The 23,222-nt window shown below is 37.4% G+C and overlaps 1 protein-coding gene across 3 annotated transcripts in view; it reads left to right on the forward strand.

The window, feature by feature from the left end:
* The window catches only part of CSMD3 (CUB and Sushi multiple domains 3), a 908,638-nt gene that overhangs the window by 545,251 nt on the left and 340,165 nt on the right, over positions 1 to 23,222 (forward strand). For all 3 annotated transcript variants that reach the window (XM_090283433.1, XM_090283434.1, XM_090283435.1), the window contains 2 exons: positions 445 to 639; positions 18,669 to 18,807. In XM_090283433.1, coding sequence (XP_090139559.1) covers positions 445 to 639; positions 18,669 to 18,807 — 334 coding nt within the window. The remainder of the gene's footprint in view (positions 1 to 444; positions 640 to 18,668; positions 18,808 to 23,222) is intronic.

Raw genomic sequence — 23,222 nt, forward strand, 5'->3', positions numbered from 1 at the left:
ATATGGAAAATTATAAAGAAATAGTAAGGCCTTCATGCTAGATGGAAACACTTTACTTTAGTTCCCAGAATGAGACTATTTCTTCATTCCAAACAGTGAATCATAGGGCAAGTTTGCAATAGTACATGTTAACCTGCTCTGAATTAACATGAATTGAAATTCTGACTAGCCTTTCCTGGAAATTTTTGCATAGACTAAGCCTAATACTGTCCAGAAACACAGAAACAGTTCTATTTAGAAATTTTGTAATATTCATATTTTAAAACAATCACATCTATTATACATCCCTGGACAAATAGGTATGGGCAGAGGAGAGCCTCCATTTTTTTTTTTTAAATAAAGGCTTTTCTAGAAATAAACATAACCTTATTAAAAAGCTTGCTTTCTCAAATACACAAGTGCTTCTCTCCTACTACCTCTATGTTTCTGTCTTCTCTTCTCAAGCATTTGGACATAATGAATGCCCTGATCCTGGAATACCAATCAATGCCCGGCGGTTTGGGGACAACTTTCAATTAGGAAGTTCGATTTCAGTTATTTGTGAAGAAGGATTTATTAAAACCCAGGGAACAGAAACAATTACATGTATTCTTATGGATGGAAAAGTGATGTGGAGCGGACCAATTCCAAAATGTGGAGGTAAGCACGAGAGCCAGTGAAAACCTGTAACCCCATCACCATTATGCACCAGAAACCGTAACAGAAACGGCATTGTTCTACCAGAACTATTGTGATCTTTTTCTTGAAATTCTAGTGCTATACATTAGACATATATAGCTTAAAAAATTACACTTTTAATTTTCCATGCTAAAATAATTTTAGGAACCTTTTAGAAGTACTCTTTAAAAAGAGCTCTTGTGAAAAGATATATATTAATAAATGGTAGATATTGATTGCATGTGAAAACCCTCTTTAGTATACCTTATAGTTATAGTTTATTATGCTTTATAGTATCCATTCACATTCTTTTGGTATTTTAACCATTCATGGTATAAACTTATTTAATTATTAAAAATATGTTAACTATAATTAATTACAATAAATAAATTGTGCTAATACAACCATTATTTAAAATGTATAATTTTGTAGGCAGAGTTTGCTATTTTTTAAAAATTTGAATGTCCCAATAAAATATGGTCAAGAAAATTCAGGACAATATATGCATATATGTATAATATACACTGTATGGAAGTATGTATCCTTGAATATATGCATGCATGTAAAATCATAAATTACACTTGTAAGAAGGAAGGAGGGTCATAGTTAAAAATAAAATACAACAGATGCATAGTGTATCAATTTAGAATCAATGGAGTTGTGGCTGGTGGCTTTATTTAGAATTATCACAGTAGGAATTAACATTTTTAATTCTGCTGTTTTCCTTCCAATCTAGTACCTAGTTATAGATCTATGTTGTTTAAAATAAAAAATATATACAAGAGCTTTTATTAAGAGCTTGGTGAACTACAACCAAGAAACACCCTTGAATAAATCACCATGTCATGATTAGATGATACTTTTTTAATGGTTTCTTCTTTTCCTTGCTCTCCCAATTTTTATTCTCATGTGTGCCCAAACTGAAAATGGAAGATTGTTTTCTCAATTTCTAGCTGATCATTTGAGGACACGTAATATATACTATTCAGAAGTACAGCAGACTTAATTGAATAATGCAGCCATTACCTGTAAATGCTGAGTTTCATTGAATGCACATTTTCATAATGTTTCGTGATGAAGTAATCCAGACCAGGCAGTTATGGTGTTTTCCTATTAGCCCTTTCAATTACCTCTCTCCTTTTCTAATGCCTTTCTCATTTGTAATATCAGGGGTGCTAACGAAGATGACTTCACTGTTCTTTTCCAGACCTTAGATGTTATAGGCGTTACCCCTGGTAATGGTTATGACTATGCTATTCTGCTTTACAAATGTAATGGGTTTGCACAATAAAGGACTGAAATTAAATGGGAAAAATGGAAAGCGTTGTTTAATTCTTTTCCCACATGCTTTGCCCCTGAGCTCACTCATTTTTTTTCTTTCTCACAGTTCCTGGCCCAGACTTCGGGAATAAGTTGGGAAAGCGTCCTTTAGTATTTGAAGCAAAAGTGGGGGGTGGGAGAAAAGTGTTTCAGATGTAAGAAATAGCACTGGTTTCGTGTGACTGGAGTGAGGACAGCGGTTTGATGAATAACCAGTGGGACCCAGAGCATGACATGCTTTATAACAGTGCTGAGCAGATGCAAAACCATCCTGTAGCCAGCGGGAGGCAACGTGATCTGAGTCACTCTGTCCTCTGTGCTGGGAGTCATTTACGGTCCAAATGGACAGGAACAGAGACCACCTCCAGGGAACTGCTGAACCTTGTGGGATCCTCACTTGCCTGACTTGAGTGTTGGTTTCGGAGCTGCGTGGTGTCTAGCTGCATGGACGGGTAAAAATAATGAGGCCGATATCAACAAGTCATTGTATGAATTGCTGTGTAATGTGAAAGAGCAATTTCAGTGATATTTTTCACTATGAAAAATTAATGATATTGAACTTTTAAAAATAATTTTAAAAATTATTCAGAACTCGCATGTGGCGCAGGCCAACAGCCCCCTCCCTGACATCCTAAAGAGAGCTCTGTGAAAGTTTCCTAAGAAGAATATTTTTTTTCTGCGTCTGTGAGTGAAGTTGCATGCAGATGGCTCACCCGCCAAGTTGTAGATCCGACACCAAGGTGGGCACATCAGTAGGAATAAGTTTGGAGCCAGAAAAGGCAGAATCTTAGTGGGCTGGAAGCACTCTTACCATGGCACACACCAGGTTGCCTGCCATGCCCCAGGCCATGTTTTGAACCAATTTTCACCCAATAAAGTCAACTCCTATATAACTAATGTGGGTTTCATTTCTTCTATTCTAATTGAGGTTTGTAAAGATTTCCTTTAGTTTCATCTCAATTCTACTTAGGTACCAACAAAAAAAGCTTGAGACTCGCTGAGGAAAACTGTGTTTTTCCCCTAAGTTTTTTTTTTTTTTCTTTATGATTACCACGTCCTCCCCACTCTGCCCTTCATCATTCCCAAAGTGGCCACACAGCTGCCCTCACTTCCACAAAGAACCGTCTGGGAGCCCTCTCTGCCTTTCTTCTTGGTTCTTCAGGTAGCCCATATTTTGACAGAAAAGTTTCACTTATCATTTATTGATGTATTTTTTAGAGCCCTATCACTGCCTCTAATAATGTGCTTACTATTTTAGCTAAAACTTTGTATTACCATATTGAATCTTTTATGTAGATTAAATGCATACATGTTTATATGTTCTGATTGATGCAAATACATTTCTATTTATATTTTATTGTTTTTAGACAAAAGCACTCCAAAATCAAAGGCATCATTAATAGCTGCTTATGTGTATCAGTTGCTGTATGTTAAAATTAGAAAGCAGGAAGGTATTTGTTTTAATCAGAATTTATAGAGCAAGGGAAATCAGTGTAAAATGTTTTGGTAAGAAAATCCAGGAGTTCAACCCACTTAAAGATTGACCTCTCCCTCCAGTCCCTGTCTATCTCAGTTGTCTGGAAGTTTAGACATACTGTCAAATTAGTGATTCACCCATGTCAACCAGTCTCCAGCTCTAAAGCTATGGTAAGTCTTTGAGAAAAGTGAAAGGAAACTCTACGTGCCTTGGTCCTTGAAAAAGGATTGTTCACCAAAAGGGAGAAACACGACCATAATATGTTGCAGTTCTAGGACCCCGGAGCTGAACATGGATTCATTTCAGATAGCTTAAATATGATAAAAAAGAGTTGGGTTATATAATTTATTCATTGACCTGAAGTTCAGCATCTATGTATAACTAAGGATAGGTTTAGGCTATGTTTGTGAAAATTTGAATCTATTTCTTTAGAGTGGATCGATCAAATGTTCTCATGAGGAAGAACGATTAGATGCTTTTGAAAGCCTTGTTGTATTTCAGTTTTGCTAATGGAAAACAAAATACATGAATCCCTATATTCAGCATTGAAATCATTTACTTTAAATTCCATTGGCATCCTAACTCAGTTTAGTGACAATCAGCAACTCCTCTCATGCTTGGAATATAGCTTGAATGTAACTGGCTCTCTCTAAGGCCAGTCTCTGCATGGCGGTCCCTTCAAAGATACATCCTAAAGCCATGACGAATGCTGTAGGTGGTTATCAGAGATTCTCCTGGTACAGAGATTTCCATGATGTACCACATAGAATTTTTCCAAAAAAATCTTCTCTCTCCACCAAAGTTTCCCACTCATAGCAGCTGCATAAACACTCTCTCTTTCATGCCCCACAGTCCCTTCATGAGCCTCTTGCCCTTACATACATTTATGCTTCTGTTCCATCCAGCTCCTGCTCCCTGTTAGGCACCTGGGAGCCTCCTCACAAAATTCAGCCCTCAGAAAATGAGGGTTTCTCGTGATAATCTTCTCCCTTGGACCTCCTTCTTCCCACACCCTTTTTCTTTCTCAGAATATGGTCAGAATTACTTTGTGGCCTCTGAGGGCATTGCTAGGCTCACCAAGATTTTTTTTTTCTTTTCAAGGCCCCTTCTGCAAACCTTGGTCCTAGGAAATTTGGAAATGTGGGGAAAGGAGGATGATATAACTGCATTTAGATTTATTTCTCTTTTTACCTGTGTATGTGTGTGTGTGTGTGTGAGTGTGTATCTCCTGAAACAGGACTAAAACAGTGCTTTCACTTTATGCTTCTTGTCAAGGGAGTAGCAGGCCACTAGATTTCCTTTACTGCCCCAAGCAATGCAAACTGGGGCCACCCCTGACCCTCAAATCCTGGAAGCTTTTTCTCACTGAGAAAAATCACAGAGGATTTCTAGTCACTGGAATTTTCCTTGTGATCAGAACTGCTGCATAGAAGGCAAAATTTTCGGTGAAATATTTGACCCACTCTGAGGGTTTTCCTTATTGGGCTTTGGGAAGCCTGCTAGTTTCTGTCACTTAAATTCTGCCTAGTCAAGGGCCAACCCAAAGGGCGGAGACATACCTGCCTTAGCATCCAGCCTCAACTGATCGTTGTATGGCCTTGTTTTTTCTTTGTCTCTTTTTACCATTTTTAGTTTAAAATCTATGTTATTTTAGGCCTTCTTTCTTAAGTACAGCCACAGTTAAATCATTTTTCTCAGCTCTGATTTGCTTCACGAGGTTGATGACAACTTTTGTGGTGGGGCCTGAGTCTGGTTATTTGGTGAATTGCTTGGAAGACTATTCTGCCGTGAACTTGTTACAAGTGTTTCTGATCCTCACTTTGGTTCATATCGTTTCCTAGAGGATGTCTTGCTTTTGACCACTTCTGAGTTTAGCACATATCTAGAACATATTCCTCTAACATTAGAACTCATCTCAAATGTATTTGAATATTTATTTTCTCCAATATAGTGAAGCTGACTTCCATTCGATAAAGGTTTCGATGGATCTGAGTCCTAAAATAATACCTGATGCCCAGTGCTGTAGAGCAGGAGTCATGACCTCAGATGCTTACATTAGAAGGCAGTAACTGAAATGAATTAGGCAGGCTGAATCAAACAGACTACCCTCCTATGTGTGAGGTATGATGTATCACTTTTCACAGAGGCACAGTTACCGATAAATATTTCTCTCTTTTAACAATAGCAACAACAATTAATATGAAAATGATATCATTGACAAATGACAATAGTGTTCCCATTAGCACATACAGCCCCTTCATGCATTTTATAAGAGGGAAATGGCTGGATTTCCTGATTACAAAGGTCACTTTCATTGGATATCCAACAGCAGCGGCCAACCCATTGGGAGTGTGATAGGCCAAAGGGGTAGGTCAGAAGCCATACACTCTCTCCCTTTTGAGAAAACTTCTCCATATTCCAAGATCTTGGTTGTCCTTTGCACTTACGTAAGAGCAATTTTCCAGATAGTTATTTCATGAAAAAGGTTTTTTTTTTTAATGTGTTTTATTGATTACAGTGTTACATTTGTTCCAATTTCCCTTCCCTCTGCTCCCCTCCACCCGGTGGCCCCCCTCCCTCCCCTTGTCCCCCCCTTTTAGCCCATGTCCATTGTTTGTGCATATAGTTCTTCTCAATCTCTCTGTCTATTCCATTCCCTCCTACGATGTTTCTTAATTCCTGTACCATCTCCCTCCCTCTCCCCCTTCCCCTTCCCTGCTGACCTCCCCCCAATATGCTCCCCATACCTATAATTCTTTTTCCACCCTCATTGCCTATTTAGTTTGCCTTTGTTTCAATTCCCTAGCTTCTGTTGTTGTTTCTTGTGATGCAGTTTCATCTTAGTGTTCATAGCTTTGATCCTCTTTTTTCTAAACCAGTCCCTTTAACATCTCATATAACAGTGGTTTGGATCTAATGAACTCTTTCAGTTTTATTTTGTCCTGGAAACACTTTCTCTGCCCTTCTATTTTGAATGACAACTTCGCTGGATAGAGTATTCGTGGTTGTAGGTTTTGGATTTTCATTGCTTTGAATATTTCTTGCCAGTCCCTTCTTGCCTTCAGGGTCTCCCTTGAGAAGTCAGCTGATAGTCTAATTGGGACCCCTTTGTACATGATTCTTTTCTTCTCTCTTGCTGCTTTTAAGATTCTCTCTTTATCTTTAACTTTTGACATTTTGATTATAATGTGTCTTGGAGTGGTTCTCCCTGGGTCCAGATGTTTTGGAACTCTCTGTGCTTCCTGGACCTGTAAGTTTATTTCCTTCCCCAAGTTTGGGAAGTTCTGCTTTATTATATTTTCACTTTTTCAATTTCTAGTTCTTCTTCTTCACCCTCTGGCAATCCGATCATCCGTATATTGGATCTCTTATAGCTGTCCCAGAGGTTTCTGATCCTCTCATCATTTTCCTTGCTTCCCGTTTCCTCTCTCTGCACTGGTTGACTGTTTGTTCCTTCTCTATGTTCTGGTTTGTTGATTTGAACTCTGGATTTTATTTCCTCACCATCTGTCTCATATGTGGTTTTGTTCCTTTCAGTGTGAGTGTTTTTCAATTCTTTCTCATCTTTTTCCAGATCTTTTGTTAATTCTGTAAGCCACCTGATAACAATGGCCCTGAACTGAGCATCTGACAGGTTTCTTATCTGTTCATCTGTCAGGTTATCCATCTGTTGCCTGGTGAGCTGCGCCACCGGGATTTCTATAGTTGCCTGCCTCATTTTGACAGATGCGTTTTGTTTTCTTGGGCCGGCTGTAGGGGGCAGTGCCTGTGTACTCGTCACGACCCAGCGACCGGCGGCAGTCCGCAACCTTTTTCGCCGGCGCTTTGTTGTCACTGCCCAGCGACCGGTGGCGATCCCGATCCACAACCTATTCTGCAGCGCTGTGGCGCTCTGTGTGGGGGCGGGGGTCCAAGATGGATTCCTGCAGTTATTCCACTAGGAGACCAGGATCCGTCCTCCCGCCCTCTGGGCCTCACTGTTGGAGGTGATGTGGTGGCTGCTTTTCCGAGCGTTGGGGTCGCAAGCTGCCGGGGTTTGACTGCAGCCGGGATTGTCCTCCATGCCGCTGGGATTGTTCTCCCTGCCGCTGTCCCAGGTGCGACCGCAAACAGCACCGCCCACCTTCGCTCTTACCCGCCCAAAGGGCGCCGCTGGTTTATAACTTCATACGTTGGGCTTCCGTGTAGTTTTATTTTCTGGAATTTCTAGTTATCTTTTGTTTTGAAGTAGTTGTATAAGCTATTCTTCTCTCTCTTCTCCTGTTCCGTTTCTTTGCTCCATGTCCTCAACTCACATATATTCAGATCCTCTCCTCCATCCTTAACTCTCAGATTAACACAACACCTACCCAATCTACTGAACTCTGCCCCCAAGAAAGATTAGTTCATCTCATTTTAATAGTTTGCAGTTAAGATTCTCTCTTCTGGAAGCTTGGTAAATACAATCTTCTACCTCATTATACATTTTTTTTAAAAAAGAAGAGATCAGGTTTTTGACATATCTTTTCAAGCCACCCTCTGAGTTGCATTTCTACATTACAAATAGCTGCTTCTGTATTTGCCAGTAATAAATCAACCAATGAATCCCAAAGGAACTTTAAAGAGATACTATACCTTGAGACTAAGATTAAAAAATGAAAGGTTTCTTTCTAGGTCTGATTTAAAAAGCACGACAGTTGAACATACATTAAATCTTCTCTCTCTGTTTCAGTCATAGAAGGAACTGTTCCTGGTTGTGAGGATTTATTATTTATTGGTGAATGCCATTTTTTTAAGTGGTACTAAACTGTACTCATGGAGACTGAAAGATGAGAAGGATTTATTTGCAGAACAAAAATGAGAGTTAGGTTAAAATATGTTTATTACTTTTTTGTAAAATCTGAAATGCATGCCATTTACTTTTCTTAAAATTAAATATTTCTTAATAGTTTCAAGTTATAAAATTATCCAGCTGTTCATGGAAGAATAATATAAACAGGTCTAAAAAGGTATACTTTCTTTAATTTTGCTTATTAAATATAATACTCAGTTTCATTTATTCTCTCTTCCTGGTTTCTCCACATCTCTGTGATCTCTGTTGGTGTGTGTTCCAGAGCTAGATCACATATGGTTTTTCCTCTCTATTTCCACTTTCTTTAGTGGTAATTTTCATCTAGTCTTCAACTTCAATTAATAGCTATATGCTGATGTCTCTCAAATTTATTTCTCTAGACTAGTTCTCTGCCCTGACCTCTAGATTCACATTCAGCTTCCAACTCCATCTTTAATAGGCACCATCTTTAATAGGCACCTCAAACTTAGCCTGTCAGAAACTGATCTGATCTTCCCCAATCACTCCAAATATGCTACTGTCACAGGCTGTCACCATCACCATTAATAACACTCTGTTTTCCAGTAATTCAGGCCAAAGCTCTTGGAGTAATTCCTGACTCCATTTTGTCTATCACAGCCATACATAATCCATTAGAAAAGCCCATCTTTTAAATACATATGAAACCCGTCTACTTCTTCCTTCCTCCACTGCTGACTTCCTGGTGCCAGCAATTATCACCTCTAGTCTAGATTACTGCAGTAACTTTCTAACTGGCCCCACTGCTTCTGCCCTTGCTACTATTCAGTTCTGTAAAAACGGCCTGCTGTTCAGTTTACCTGTGCCCACAGATTAGTTTCTTCATAACCACGTCTTCTCTGGGACTCAGAGACTCTGATGCATGTATACTATCTGCTTCTTGCCTTTTCGCTTGGTTCTTTATCTTGCATGCTTTCTGAACTGTAGCCAGCAATGCCCTCTTTGATCTAAAGCATTTCGCTCAACAAAAATGGAAATGGAATATTGGCCTTCTGAAATATATGGTCTTGTACTTGAATATAATTAGGACATAATACATTCACTGGACTGCTTTATAGATTAAGAGGATTACATTTAATGAAATACATTGGAAGTGTTGGATGAATGCTATTGGCTCAAAGCTGTTGATTAATTAAGACATTGAGCTAAGACTAACGAAAGAAAAGTTGTTCCTTCCTTGTAGAGACATAATGTTTTGAATATTGTTACATTGCAATGTCCCTGACAATAAATATAATAGGATCGAAATGCATAACAAGGTGTAGAGGCAAATTTTCCATTTGCTTTTGAATTGACAATTTAGACCTCTAGTTAAGGGGGGAAAAAAGATTCCATATCCCCTTCCAAAAAACTAAGGTCCGGATACCCTCTGTATGTCTGTTAAGTGGGTTCTAACTGACTGGACTCTCTCAATCATAACCTCAGACATCTGATTCCCAATTTATATAAGCAGCAAAAGGAAAATAACAGAGATCAAGATCTATATTAATATGTGTGTTTGTTTGTAAGTATGTATGTGTGTATCTAACCAGCTAGCTAACTACCTATAATTGTGGAATTCAGAAGTTATTCAGGTTTGTATTTATGCCTCAGCAGGAAGGAGACGGCTATTCCCCTTCTCTTCATGCCAAGTTGAGGAGGAAGGCTCTGAAAGAATTCCTCATAGAGAATAGAGTCTCCTGTGAGAAAAAGAAACTGAAATCCGCACATGGATACCTGATTGTACAGTGTACTTGCTGACCTGCTTCTATGCCGCATGAGAAAGTGAAAGAGAATCGGTGAAAGCTGGCAGATTAAAGAGAGGGAAAGCCATCTAGTTTAAACAATTTGGCAAGTCAACGACGTGAGTTTCCTAGGCACCAACAGAATACCACAGATGGTGCCTGGGCTTGGCCCCCATGGGGAAGAAACCTAACAACCAGAGAGAGACCCGCGGTGTGCTGCCAAGGGTGAGAGCAGAGAGGTGACTGGGAATGGCTGAGCTTCTCTTATATGAGGGAGTTATCCAGTGAACGACCACCCCTCTCCGCTCTCAGCCTTCCCGTAAACTTGTTCTCAACCATTGCACACGTCTGACAAAGGGACAGCACCAGAGCCCAGTCATGGTTAGTGAGAGAAACGAGAGCTGGGGAACGGCTGCAGCACAGTGTTCCGCACCCAGGCCCTAACACCCCACAGGGGACAAGAGGAGAATCAGGAGGCTATGTGTTTTCTCCTCCCAGCGCTGAAATGAACAGAAGAGTAAATCAGCAAATGCTGGCCCTCCATCAACACCCACCTTCCCATCCTCCGAGCCTGTCTGGCCATTGCTCAAAGATACGCCTGGGTGGGTGGGTAGAGGGAACAAGGTAAGAGTTTTAAGTTGGACTGGACCAATTTTTTTAATACACAAAATAATGAGAAAATTAGAGGAGCTAATTGTTTTTTCAAGGAGAAGGAGATTCATCAGGGGATGCTTGAAGGCAGTAATTAGAGGGCGGAGAAATTAATTTCTATTTTGTTCCACCAATTTCAGAATGTTCCGTACAATGCTTACTCGAGCAAGAACCTCCTTGCCCTCAGCAGAGAACTCTCTGCATAACTACAGCTTACGCTCCTTTCTACTCCCTAGTGAGGTATCTGAGAGAATTGTTTGAGTGAATAAGATGGGGCTGAAGTCCCTGGAGGACTGTTGGAGGCAAGTCTGGGCTTGCATCCCTGATGAACTTTCCTTTTGAGGATAAGGGGTTTTCTCTTGAATCTCAATTAGCCTCAAAGGAACGAAAGCGTTTCTCATTCACAGATATTGCAGTCTCTTCAGAGGGAGTTCTTTTGAGGGAGCAATTAGAGTAACAATCTGATGCATAGATCAGAATGTATTCGTAGTTCTCACAGAGAGAATGTGTGTTCACATATATCTACATATTTATACTTAAAGAGAATCCCCTCTTTTAGTTACGTATTTGGGTAGTATTAAATCCCAGGTCTCCTAGAGGACTACTATAAGGGAAACCAATTTAGTAGCAATCTGCAGGGTTTTGCTTCCAATCTCCTTGGAGCTGGGGACGGGCGGAGGGAGGAAGATGTTATGGAAATGGAAGGAGGTGCAGAGCTGTGATTGCTTCATTTCAATCTTGGACCTGTAATGCCCGTGTTTTTTATTCTAAATGCAGATCCAGCTTGTTTCCCACACTTTCTTTCTTGAAACATCATCCAGTGTGTTGAGATTAGAGAGAGCTGGTGATTAATTATCATACCTATAACCATAAAATAAGTTTTAAAACAGGTAATGAAATGGAACTATCATTGTTTGATAATCCCTAATGTGGCACCTAGATTTTATTATGCACCGCTCCACAGAAAGGCTGTCTGTCAGACCCAATGTTAGAATGGTCACTTCTAAAATTCATGTATAATAAAACCCCTGCAATCAACCCCCAGCTCTTCCAGTGCCTGACTCCCTTCTAAGCACCTCAGTGCCACTTCTCAGATGTCAGAGCATCTTATGCTGTGCAACACTGGAATTCCTTAGCATTTTTTTTTCAAGAGAATTTTGTCTGAATAGAGTCTGAAGCACTTCTGACTCTTTGATACAGGTCTTAACAGCACCAGAGTATTTTGAATTTGTCCATTCTACTTAAAGTGGCACATAAATGAGTCTGCACTCCAACCCAAACGATTTATAACTGACTTTCTTCAGGCTTTAGAGAAATAAGACTGTATGAATGAACTATGTTTATTATATTTACCATTTATGCTCTGTTTCCATTACAAATAAAAAAAAAATGGGGCATATTAGAGGCAATGATCTGCATTTCACTAATAGATCCAAGTCCCCTCCTTGCCCCACAATCCTGATAGAATATCCAGGAGAACCTCTGAGCTACAAAACAGTCATATCCTCTTAGATTTTGTCAGTGGGGACTGTGAGACAATAGCAACAGAATGACCTGAGTTATTGGGTGGGGTTAGGGTCGTGCTAACAATCCATATTGCTGGGTCCACCTTATATAAGGGGGACCACCAAAACAATGGAATCATTTTCTAGGGGATCAGCCAATTATAGTACAGGATTTCCCCACTAGAAAAGTGTTCTAGGAACCCATTGTATCAGTGTACCGGCTGGTGTTGTTGTGAGAGGCTGTGTGCGGCACCAATGAATTTTTTGAAAACTCTTTTAGTGTGTTTTCATGTTTTATAATGGATGATTTAAGTGTGAGCATACTGGCCCATACAGAGCTGAGTGTTCAGCAGTTTTTGGCCAAAAATGGTGTGGCTCCCATGCCCCATCCTCTGTATTCACCGGATCTCACCCTAAGTGACTTTTTTTTTTTGTCTGTTTCCATGAATGAAAAGAACCCTCAAAGATAAATGGTTTGCCAATGTGGAAGCATTGAAACAAGAAATGGCAGAAGCACTAAAAGGCATCAAAATCTACAAGCTCAAAAACTTTTTTGAGCAGTAGAAAAAACATCTCAATAAGTGTATTGCATCAAATGGAGAGAGTACTTTGAAGATGACTGAAGTTTAAACATGTGAGAATACACAATTTTTATAAATAAATTTCATTTTTTGCCACCACCCCCCCCCATATATACTAGAAGTACCTTCAGGAATCTGCTTTTTAACCAGTTCCCTAGATAGCCACTAAGGCTTGAAGGTCTTTAAAATCAGTAATCACTGCATAAAACCAAAATGTTCTCTCCTCAGTCCTCCACTATGAGCTTCGGAAACAAAGAACTATTTGACTTCCCTCATGTGCAGTAGTATTTCTTACTTCTTATTACTGCTCTTTCTGTCTTCCACACCATATCTTCTCATTTTGATCTACTCAGCTCAAGAGTGCTACTTACATTGCATATTAGCTGTGCCTATCTCTTATAGCTATGTGTCTCTTGAGGACAGATAAAATGTCACAAAGATTTTTTTTTCAATTTTAGCCCTTAGCATAGTATCTCATACATATCCAGAAATTAACTGAATGTTTGTTGAATTAATGAATACATGATATTGACTGTCAACTGTAATTGAAATAAATAAATGCATTAATAATTAATAATGGGTAAGCACTTAAATGGGGTGATTAGAATCTCAGAATTATATTAAAAATCTTTGGGTAGAATACTCTTTCTCCCTGATCATCCATCTCTGTCTTCACTAAACTTAATTTAAAGAGGACATGATATGATTAAATAGATGTCTCTCTTGGAAAATTAATTCTGTACTTCTATCATGGAAGTAGTTCCTACCCTGGAACTTAAAGATTTTAGTTTGAATCTCTCTTCTGCCACTACCTAGATCTGTATTTCTCATCAAGTCATACATTTCATGGTATTTTTCTCTCATCTGCAAAACTGACATAAGAAAGAAACCAGCATGTTTATGTTACCAGATAATTAAAGGAATCAAATTGAGTAATGTATATAAAAGCATATGCTAAACTGGAAAGCATTATGACTTCTTAGTAAGTATAACAGCAATGGCTAGCTGTTCACCTTTAAGCTGTGTTACCCCATATACAGCGTTGTGAAAGCGGAATTGCTAACCAGCTGAGGGACTTAAGTTTTATAACCTCCTTTGCAGGTAGGGAAGCTATGTGAGTAAGCGGGAGTAATAAAAATAACTTCCAGGTCATGGTCCGTAAAAAGCATACACAGTGTGGTCCGTCATGCTCTACTTCCTTTCTTGCCAGCTGAAATGGAAATGACGATTAAGGTAACCTAGGAAGTTATGTGTTGAAAATGGCCGAGGCTTTGCCATCCTGGGTCTTGAGAGACGAGGAGAAAGAAGGCTATTCTGCTAATAGGTTTACTTCATTGTACCATTACAAGAATATGTCAAAGATAAATTTCACCAAAGTTAAATAGGCAAGGGAGACTTTATCCAAGACTATTGCGATAGGAAAGAGAAATTGAACTCAACTGCACCGAGGGGAGCTTTTTAACTGCTGTGATCCAATGGGAAAACACTGGAGGAAATTAGGAAAGGATTTTGGAGTCTTGAAGAAGCCTGTCTAAAGTTTAGTCAAGCTAAAGGCCGTTTTGGTCAAATGAGAAATAAACATACCATTAAAATAATAAGATCTAGGCATTTAGTTTACCAGCTAAAATTATAATAATTCAGACAGGAAAAAGGAAGGCCCAATAGAAATAATCCATCTGAGACTTTGCCCTATTTTAGTGATATTATAATGAGTATGGGTCAATGCCTACTTATTTTATTAAATTAAAATATTTTCAAAAGGTTGGATCTTAAATCATCTTTTATTTTTTTCCTAAGTATGCACATTTATGTTCTACCTACATTGAAACTTTAATATCAATCTATGTTGAAAATGAGAGCCAAGAGTTCCAGATTCTATTTCCTGTTGTTTCTTGCAATAGTTCATAGAGTTTTCATTCTCATCATTGAATGTCATTTTCTTTCTACATAAAACTTCCTGTTTTGTGTACCGTTTTGGTGAATGGAATCGCCATTCATCTTGTTTTACATGCCAGGGGCTCAACAATCAGGCTTCATCTGGCTCACTCATTGCATGTAATCAATGAAAGTTTTTGAGTCTACTGAATCTACTTCCTAAATACCTCTCATATCGGACCCTTCCCTATAAACACCATATTTCAGAATATGATTATGCCTTGCCTAGATAACCTAACCGATCTCATCAACTTCAGGTACACTTCCCCTAGTCCATATTACATATAACTTCCATTTAATTGAAACTCTTATTCTTTGTCTGTGAGTGTGTGTATGTGTGTGTGTGTGTATCCTTTATCTATAAGTTTCAAATAACTAAGGTTTACTTTTCCTTTTAATTTTTTAATATTTAAGTATAGCTGATTAGTTATATTAGTGTCATTTAGTTAATATTAGTTTCAGGTGTACAATATAGTGATTTAACATTTGTATACCTTACTATGTTATCACCCCGCTAATTCTAGTAATCATCAGTCACAGTGCAAACTTATCACAATATTATTAACTATATTCCTGTTCACCTTTTCTTTTTTATTTAAATTATATTTTATTGTTTATGCTGTCAAAGTTGTTCCATAACATATCGGATCCTTTTTACTCTTCTTCCTTCATCCCCCATTACTTCTCAGCTTCCTAAAATAGTTACTGACATTACACACAAACATTGTGCTAACCCAACAGTCTACTCTTTTGCACATGTTGATTCAGTTTACAATATCTTCTCTCTCTCTTCCTTCTGGTGAACTCTGGCAACTGGAAGACTCAAGCAGAATCTCTTCCATGAAGCCTTAATCAATGCCCTCTTCCATATCCTTTATCCCATTCGCTTACATATTTTATAGTACTTATGGCATTATTCCTTTTTGTTTCAATTTCTGTCTTTTGCACATGCATACTGTGAAGGAAAGAAGAGTATCTTAATAACATTGGAAGGAAGTTTCTAAAGTCAAATTACCTCTGTTTAAATCCTTGCTAGCTGATATGCAAATTATTTAAATTACACATCATTATTCTTATTTATAATAATAGTACATGAGTCTAGATTATTTTCAGCATTATATAAAGTAACCCAAGGGACCCTAACACAGTGGCTGACACAGAGAAAACATTCAATAAATGTTAGTAAGTAGAAGTAGTACAAAGACCACAGAGACACAAACCTGACACACAATTGTTTGTTGAAAGATTGAAATAAGAATGAGTAAATGATGAATGAATGTGACTTTGAAAATATCTTGTTATGGTCTTCACAATTTTGCTTTCTATATGTTCCAAGTTTCCTTTGTTTGGTCAGGGATAGTTACTGTCTTTTATAGAAGTCTTTCTTAAACTGTACTATCTTTATACCTGGAGGCACACAGACTTATTTCAGTTGTCAAACATATAAGCATTTCTTAAAGTTTCAATAGCTACATATTTATTTTTATGCATTTTGGAAAAATATAACTAACACACAAAAGCTATGATTTCATAGATATTTTTGCTAAGGGAAAATCTTAAAAGGTCATTTAAGTTAAAATAAAAATGTATCTGTTTAAATAAAATTATTTATTATATATAACATGAGCAGTACATAAATATGACAAGATTGCAAGTTTGGGCAACTAAATTTAATTGATGTTCTATTTTATTATTCACATTATAGTTAGGTTTCTCTTTACAAATTCAAATCTTTGTTATTAATATTATTATTAGTTCTTTGTTCCAAAGCTTTTTTTGTTTATTTTCTTTCTGTATTATATCTTATACTGCTTTCTCCTTTGGAGAGATTTCTACATCTATTTTTTTTTTTCCTCTTGAATGTTTTCTCTACTTGGTTCTCCTTATTTTGTCCTGCATTTTATCCACTGCTGTTGCTACCATGGCATCTCCATGTGCACATTGTCCTGCCATGTGCCTGCTAGGCAGCGGGAGCATAAGGCTTTTCCTGACTGACCTGCTCCGAGCAACTTTTTTCTTAGCTTTCACACCGTCTTGGGAAGTGGATGACATATCAAGAATTTTTGCGAGAAACTCTCCATTTTTCCAGGACCTTCTTTCACTAAAACACTTTACTCTATCTTTTAAAATACAGTAATTTAAATAAGTATATGCACATAATTTTATTCTTGAAATGTATAATCACCCTACAGGAGACCTAATTATAAGTCATTATAACAAAGAAGAGTAAATCATCTTCGTAAAAATGATCTCTTTTAAAAGATTTTAGGAAATAATTAAATTCTACTAAGGAAGAAAATTTAATTTGAAAGTTTTTTCTCATACATGTTTTGGAAATTTTGCATTGAAAATATTTTATTTCATATGGACATTGTTCAGTAATGCTTGGTTTCTAGGTCCATTTGTAAATATTTTATATTTTATTTGGGTTACATCGAATTATCTGAACAATGAAAAAGTAAAAAATAGTGCCTGGAGCAATAGGTTTTTATAAATTTTGTGAGGTAAACATAAAGACACAAATAAACAACACCAAAATGAAAACACAGGGGATAGAGTTTAAATGGAAAGATTTAAAGAAAATAAAAATATAACAGGGCAAGCCATTGGAATGGTCTCCAATGTGTTGAAAAGCTGATATACACTTGATTTTTTTTCTTCCTGAATAATTTTCAATAATTCAGATACCCCTTACTCCACTTTTTTCCTATGCATGCTTCCTGCAGGTATAGAGCAGGCTAATGCAGCTGGGCTACTGACTGAAGGGGAGAAGCTCAGAGGCCAGGCTAGAGAGTAAGAAGCAGCTAGTTCATGCAGGGCCTTACCCATCAACACAGGAAGAAGTCTTTGAAGGGCAGAGTCACTTTGGCTCTACTTTGGAGGATAGCTAGCATGAGTGAAGAGACCAGTTAGGACAGTCGGTTAGGTGGATTTGCTCCATGGATGAGATCATGGTAATTTAAACTATTATGGCAGCTATATATTAGAGAGACAGAGTGAGTGTTGAAGTGGGTTGGATAAAGAAGTAAATGGAAGGATAATGGAAATATGAAAGATGACTACCTCTAGCTCTCTGGCTTATGCAACTCCACGAATGGTTGTTTCATTTACCAATACAGTAAAAATATGGGAGAGGACAGGTTTTTAAGGTTCCAGTTTGTAAAAACTGACATGAAAGTACTTTCGATACTTTTCAAGCTTTGTGAACTTTGGCAAGATGCTCTTCTCAAAACTTGGTTTATTTATCTCCAAAATGAGTGTTTATGCTAAAAGACCCAATCAAGTAGTTACTGGAATTGCAATGCTATTATGATAATGTAAATTGTGTGTGAGAGTAGGGAAAGGCAGAAGACTGAATTCTTGATAAGTATTTAAATAACCTGGATTTAAAAGGGGAAGGATAGAAATGCATGTCTAGGAAAAGGAAAGGTATGATGAAACCTGAAGATTAATCTGACAGCTGGACTGAAGCAGGAGAGAAATTAGCAGATGGGAAGTCGCAGAAGACCAACAGATCAATGAAGGCCCCGATAGTAGTAGCGACTCTGGAAAAAGGAAAACTAAAGTCTTAGATAGTGTGTAGTGTGAATTAGCCATGTTTTGAAACATAAATCAGAAAAATGGAAAAGAGGAAAACAAGCTAACCACTTACATTTTTTTCAAGCTTTGAAGATGAAGATGACGGAGCCACAAGCACGCATTGAGGGATATGTTAGGAGACTTGGATGATCAGTTTTTCTGGCTGCAGAGTGTGTAGCTAGCTATGCCATATTTTTAAAAAGTAATTTACTTTTTTAAGGAAATTAATCGCTCCATAACAGAAGGACTGGATGCACTGTAAAAATATTATGAACTAGCACTTAATAAGTACATGCAGAGATTCATTTTTAAAATGATAGTTAATATTAAAAATACTTTCTATAACGTGTTCTGAAAATCTTGTTTTCGCTCTCTGATTTCATTTTTCAGCTCCATGCGGTGGCCATTTTTCATCTCCGAGTGGATTGATCCTCTCCCCAGGGTGGCCAGGATACTATAAAGACTCTTTGAATTGTGAGTGGGTGATTGAAGCTGAACCCGGACACTCTATCAAAATTACATTTGAAAGGTCTCTGGAAATATTTTGTCTTAACTTAAAAATATTATCTAAAGGAATAGTGGCCTTCTCCATTTTCCTTACCAAATCAATGTATAATTTTACTACAGTGAATAATTTTTTATGCCTTGAAGGTTTCATAGGGTTTGCCCCCCTTTGAAATTTCAGTCTGTTTTCAAGTTATTTTTATTTGTTTAATGCTGTGTCAGTACTATTGAGATATGTAAGATGGACATTTTAGCTCTAAAAATATATGCATTATACTGAGAAATGAACATGTGATCTTTAAAGTAATGACTTCAGTTGTCCTATAGTTTGAAATTCTTGTGAGTTCTGCTGTGCCAAATTTCAACAGACAGAGGCTTTGTGAACACATTCAAATCAATATCTGTTGCAGCCTAAGACAGTTGCTCACACTATGCAGATACCTACACTTACAAGTCCTTTAGAAAAATGACTGCATCAAATTAATGAGTATTAATGATTGGTTCATTGTGTTTTTCCTAGTAAAATTAATATTACTGATTTTGAATCAGTATTATAAATTATCTGTATGGTAAAAGATAGTAATATCAATGACTACAAGAATGAAGCTTCTGATATGTGATTGGATCATTTTTCAGAAATCCAAATAGAAGTATCTGTATAATTTCCTGATTATATTGCTGACTCAATTTTGTAACCCCTTTCTTTAAAAAAAGAAACCTCTGTAAGCATTAGATTCACATAGTAAGCATATAAATATATAAATAGAGTAGAATTAAGCTCTGATGACTGAATTTGACATACGTAACACACACACACACACACACACACACACACACACACACCCCTGTAAGATTCTAGAGTTGCAACTCTTTCAAGGGGAAACTATTTAAATATATTTCATTTCTTCTTTCCTAAGACCCTTTAAGGATATGAAATTTTCCTTTAAGGTTGTCTACACTTCATGTGCTTTGTCAGAAAATCAGTTCCTTAAAATAATCCACATGTTAAAACAGCTGTCACATGGTTTGTAGTAGCTCCATTGGAAAGTAATGAGCCAAGGACTTCATTAAGTTAGCAAATAAATGAGAATTAAATCCATTAGAGGAGTGATGTAAAATAGCCACTTTGAAATCAGAAAGATGAAATCATCGATCACTTCCTTGATTAGTAACTTTTAATATATTGGTGCTTCATTTTCCCTTTAAGATTGTTTGAAGAAACAAGTTGTCTCTGAAGTATGTAACAAAATTATGTTCTTGAAAAATCTTATTTCCTTCTGAATTCTCGCCAAGCTCTAATAAGGACACTGCCAACTCTTTAATAGTCCCTCTCATTCTGAGAATATTTTTTATAGAATGCGGTTCCAAATAACGAACTGTATTTTTTACAGAGTTACATCACTTGTTTTCTAGTACTGTAACCAAACAAAACGGAGGTCTGGCTGCCTGCTGCTACAAATGCCAAACTCATGAGGCAGGTGCTGGTGCAAAAGGAAAGAGGTTTTATCCAGGTGCTGCGCAACCTGGGAGAAAGGTGGACTCCTGTCTCAGAAACCATCTCAATCTTCCTGCTCAAGCCCAAGGCGCATATAGGGATAGGGAGGAAGGAATTTTTTTTTCCATGCAATTATCTTTGTAGCTTTTGGCATGTTCAGAACCCTTATCCATTCGTATTTCCAGCTTTTGGCGCGCTCAGTGTAAGAACCTCCCCCTGCCGCCATCTTGGCAAACGGGGCAGACTCCCTGGTGCTCCAACTGACTGTGCACAGTAACAGTACTCATGAATAACTTAAATTAATTTAGTTAAAAATGAAATGTCAAAAATGAAATGTCAAAATATAATTGAGATGGTGTCATAGCTATTTTTATTTAATATAATTAAGATGATGACATAGCTATTTTTTATTGTTTTCCTATATTGTCTAGTGTGGATTGGTTAGAATTAATCTAAAGTAATTAACAAATATAGTAGCCATTAATTCGCTTCTTGAGATTGTCTCAAGTAACTTAAGTCAATTAAACCTTTAGAAATATAATTTTGTATCAAATACAAGCAGAATAACAATAAAGCCAGTAAACATATATGGTGTTTTTTAGCATTTATCTCTTTTGGACGCCCTGGCTGGTTTAGCTCAGTGGATTGAGCGTCGGCCTGCGAGCTAAGTGTCGCTGGTTCGATCTTCCAGTCAGGGTACATCAGAGAAGGAAAACTCTGACTCCAAAAAACCTCCGCTGCCTTGCGGCATACCTCTTCAGGGGAAAGGCTAAGGGAGTAAACCCCGACAGAAAATCCGGAGCCGGAGTCCCTAAGGCGGTTTGACGTTGTAGTCAACACCGGCAACTCCTGCGGCGCACCTGAAGCCAAGCTGTATTGACTCCGTCTTTCCCTTGGACCCTTCAGCTGCGAAGAGAGGGGGGGTCTGCTGCATGGGCAACAGCAGACCCTCCATATCACCCTGCCCAGGCTCTGTAGCTTCAGCGTCATCGCAAGATGTCGATTCAACACGGGAGGAGACAGATACGATGTCACTCCCGAGTCGGACTGCACAGCCATTCTCGGCGGTGCAGATAGACTCTTAAGAAGCTACACCATCGTCTCTCGAGACGGACGGCTGCCGACGACGTCTCTTCTGGACATAATCAGAAACAGTTATCCTTAGATCTGCAGATCAATTTTTGCTTTGTGTCTTCCCACAGTTCCTAAATTCTCTCAATATTTGGCAACTCCTAACTGAACTTATTTTATTGTACTATTAACCATCCTAAGCCTGTTTCTTTTCTATTCTCTTCTATTCCTCCTCCTGTCCTCACTTACAATACCTGACCACAAGCGATCAGAATCAGTCTTCCAGAGAGCCCATTTTCTTGTTTAAAATCTATGAGAGGTAACACAATATGGTCAGACCAGGTTTGAATTAACAGCAAGAATGTTTTTAAAAGATAACAAATATCTGGTAAGATTAGGTCCAGATTCATTTTTTAATATCATCTCATGGTTTTATAACAATAAATTTGTCACTGTCGTGAACAAATGAACATTAGATTGAGGCAATTCATGAGACATTTATATAGCAACTTTAAAATGCAAAATGAAATTCAAATTATTGTGTAACCCTATTCCATTTCCTTTGTTAGTATAATGTTCTTATAGTTCTTTAGGGAAAATTTGTGATGATTTCCTATATAAAGATTCGCTCCTACAGAACAGTGTTCTCTACATCACCAGTTAAGGTCCTATTCTATTAGGAATTAAGTCTCTTTATGTTTCAGTTCAAAGTAATCCCTGGCTCTTCTGTGCATTTTAATTTGGTTATTATCAGCTGACTATCAGAATGGAAGTCCAATTTCAATACTACAATAGACAGACTACAAAGCAACCAAATAATGGATTCACAATGCATAGTTGCCTGATTTAGCATTATTGTACAAATGCTTGTGTTCTTATACATTTCCTATCCTAGATTATACTATCAGAAACTTTATTTTAAACAAATACAATACATTCCAGTTTGCAAAATAAAAAGTAAGATAGACTTATGAAATCATTTTACTAAGTGTTGCTTAACAGAATGTAACAGTGGTACATATTGAAAGGTATTTCAATTATACTTCTTAAATAGCATTAAATCCCACACTTGATTTTGACTACTTACATACTATGTTCAAAACCACATCAGAGATTTTATAATAAAATAAAATTTTTAATTTTTTAATTTTTCATTTCAGTTGTTTTGACCAGGTAGAGTTTTATTTGTCTGATTTTATTTTTTTGAAGAATAATTTAGTTTAATCTTGTAATGCTGAAAAGACTGGTAGATATGATAGTGAAAGTGATTATCTGAAAATTAGTAAACATTTCAGTTGAAAATTATTTTCTGAAGTGCACTAGAGATAACTAGTTACTGAAAAAGTTTTGGAAAATACATTTTAGGAAGATAAAATGCATGATTAAAACTGCATTTTCCAAGTTATTGAGGGCTTTTTCATCAAGTTGCTAATAGCCCTAGAGGAAAGAAAGGTAATTCTGTCATTAAAATACATTGATTCATTCATTTATATTTATCCAATAAGTATTCATTGCATCTCTACTACATGCAAAACATGGGCAAAACCATCCCTGTCTGACCTCATGAATTACAGGCTCTTAAATGGGATCACATAATTGTGATCAGTGTCACAAAAGGCTCAACACATTGTCACAATATAGTAAGGTAACTAAACTCTCCTAGGAGATTAGGGAAAGCCTTCCTAGGGCATAGTGAAGCTGAATACTGTAAGATCTGTGGGAACATCTCAGGGGAGGTAAGAGAAGAATTTCCTGGGCCTCAGGATCACCTTGGGGAAGAAAGTAAGATGCTCAGTTTTCCATTATTCCACATGAAGTTTTTCACAGCTAAGATTTCTGATGCAGATTTAGAATATGGTACAATCTTTAACTGC

The sequence above is a fragment of the Furipterus horrens genome, unplaced genomic scaffold, assembly GCF_987537825.1.
Source record: "Furipterus horrens unplaced genomic scaffold, mFurHor1.1.pri manual_scaffold_7, whole genome shotgun sequence".
Lineage (NCBI taxonomy): Eukaryota > Metazoa > Chordata > Mammalia > Chiroptera > Furipteridae > Furipterus > Furipterus horrens.